The 2,500-nt window shown below is 61.4% G+C and overlaps 1 protein-coding gene across 1 annotated transcript in view; it reads left to right on the top strand.

Moving 5' to 3' along the window:
• nphs1 (NPHS1 adhesion molecule, nephrin) overlaps nucleotides 1-2,500 on the top strand; it is a 91,197-nt gene that overhangs the window by 86,554 nt on the left and 2,143 nt on the right. Inside the window, exon 9 of the mRNA XM_072567438.1 lies at nucleotides 1-60. This exon is cut by the window's left edge and continues 65 nt beyond it. Within this exon, the coding sequence (XP_072423539.1) occupies nucleotides 1-60 (60 nt within the window). The remainder of the gene's footprint in view (nucleotides 61-2,500) is intronic.

The raw sequence follows: 2,500 nt of genomic DNA, 5'->3' as shown, positions 1-2,500 counted from the left end.
GTGACTCTCTCCTGTTTCACGAGTGGGGGGAACCCACTGGCCCAGCTCCTCTGGACAAAGGTAAGGATGTTCCTCATCGGTAACCTCCCCCCCCCCCCCCCTCCTCCCCCCCACCCCCACCGACCCCCGACCCCCCGAGACAGACCCCAAACACCCCCCCTCCCCCACCCCCACCCCAGTGACCCCCCGAGACAGACCCCAAACACCCCCCCATCCCCCGACCCCCGAGACAGACCCCAAACACCCCCACCGACACCCCCTCCCCCTCCCCCACCCCCCCTCCCCCCCTCCCCCTCCCCCACCCCACCCCCACCGACCCCCGACCCCCTGAGACAGACCCCAAACATCCCCCCCCTCCCCACCCCCTGAGACAGACCCCAAACACCCCCCCCTCCCCCACCCCACCCCCACCGACCCCCGACCCCCTGAGACGGACCCCAAACATCCCCCCACCCCACCGACCCCCGACCCCCCGAGACAGACCCCAAAACCCCCCCCCCTCCCCCACCCCCACCCCAGCGACCCCCCGAGACAGACCCCAAACATCCCCCCCCTCCCCCACCCCCCGAGACAGACCCCAAACATCCCCCCCCTCCCCCACCCCCCGAGACAGACCCCAAACATCCCCCCCCTCCCCCACCCCCCGAGACAGACCCCAAACATCCCCCCCCTCCCCCACCCCCACCCCACCGACCCCCCGAGACAGTCCCCAAACACCCCCCCATCCCCCGACCCCCCGCGACAGACCCCAAACACCCCCCCCCACCCTCGACCCCCGCGACAGCCCCCAGACACCCCCTCCCCAGACACCCCCTAAACCCCCCCCCAGACTCCTCCCCGATGCCCGAGACAGCCCCACCCCCCAAACACCCCCACCCCAGACACCCCCTAAACCCCACCCCCAACCCCCTTCAAACCCCACCCCCAGACACACCCCCAAACCCCACCCCCAGACACCCCCCAACCCAGACACACCCCCACCCCCCAAACACTCCCTTCCCCCCTCCTCCTGTTCCCCCATATTCCCTCCCCCAGCCAAACTCCCTCCTCTGCCTCCAACGCCACACTCCCCCCTCCCCCTCCAACTTCCCCCTCCCTCTCCCATCTTCCCCCTCCCCCGTCATCCCCCTCCCCCATCCTCCCCCCCCTCCATCTCCCCCCTTCCCCCAGTTCCCCCACTGGGAAGCTCTCGTCTGACTCAGCCCCTCACTCTCGCCCTCTGCACTGCCCCCCCCCCCCCCCCCCCCCCCCCTCACTGGAGACAGAACTGGCTCAAAGGTCGAAGACAGAGGGTGTTGGGGGAGGGTTGTTTTTCAGACTGGAGGCCTGTGACCAGGGGAGTGTCCCAAGGATCGGTGCTGGGCCCTCTACTTTTCATCATTTATATCAATGATTCGGATGTGACCATAAGAGGGACAGTTAGTAAGTTTGGGGATGACCCCAAAATTGGAGGGTGTAGTGGACAGTGAAGAGGGTTCCCTCAGATTACAACAGGATCTGGACCAGATGGGCCAATGGGCTGAGAAGGGGCAGATGGAGTTTAATTCAGATAAATGTGAGGGGCTGCATTTTGGGAAAGCAAATCTTAGCAGGACTTATACACTTAATGGGAAGGTCCGAGGGAGTGTTGCTGAACAAAGAGACCTTGGAGTGCAGGTTCATAGCTCCTTGAAAGTGGAGTCACAGGTAGATAGGATAGTGAAGGCAGCGTTTGGTATGGTCTCCTTTATTGGTCAGAGTATTGAGTATAGGAGTTGGGAGGGTCATGTTGGGGCTGTACAGGACATTGGTTAGGGGCCACTGTTGGAATATTGCGTACAATTCTGGTCTCCTTCCTATCGGAAAGATGTTGTGAAACTTGAAAGGGTTCAGAAAAGATTTACAAGGATGTTGCCAGGGTTGGAGGGTCTGAGCTACAGGGAGAGGCTGCACAGGCTGGGGCTGTTTTCCCTGGAGCGTCGGAGGCTGAGGGGTGACCTTATAGAGGTTTATAAAATCATGAGGGACATGGATAGGGTAAATAGACAAGGTCTTTTCCCTGGGGGTGGGGGAGTCCAGAACTAGAGGGGCATAGGTTTAGGGTGAGGGGGGAAAGATATAAAAGAGACCTAAGGGGCAATGTTTTCCCCCAGAGGGTGGTACGTGTATGGAATGAGCTGCCAGAGGATGGGGTGGGGGCTGGTACAATGACAGCATTTAAAAGGCATCTGGATGGGGACATGAATAGGGAGGGGTTTGGGGGGATATGGGCCGGGTGCTGGCAGGTGGGACTAGATTGGGTTGGGATATCTGGGTCAGCATGGACGGGATGGGCCGAAGGGTCTGTTTCTGTGCTGTATGACTCTGTGACCCTGTGATATCTGGGTCAGCATGGCTGGGATGGGCCGAAGGGTCTGTTTCTGTGCTGTACGACTCCCCAAACCCTGACTTGATTAAAACCCTCTTGCTGAGTGTGAACACCCTGATTCAACCTGCTCCCCCTCTCCCTTCCCCCTCTCCC

Source organism: Chiloscyllium punctatum, unplaced genomic scaffold, assembly GCF_047496795.1.
Source record: "Chiloscyllium punctatum isolate Juve2018m unplaced genomic scaffold, sChiPun1.3 scaffold_144, whole genome shotgun sequence".
Classification (NCBI taxonomy): Eukaryota; Metazoa; Chordata; class Chondrichthyes; order Orectolobiformes; family Hemiscylliidae; genus Chiloscyllium; species Chiloscyllium punctatum.
This window is presented reverse-complemented; position numbering and strand designations above follow the sequence as displayed.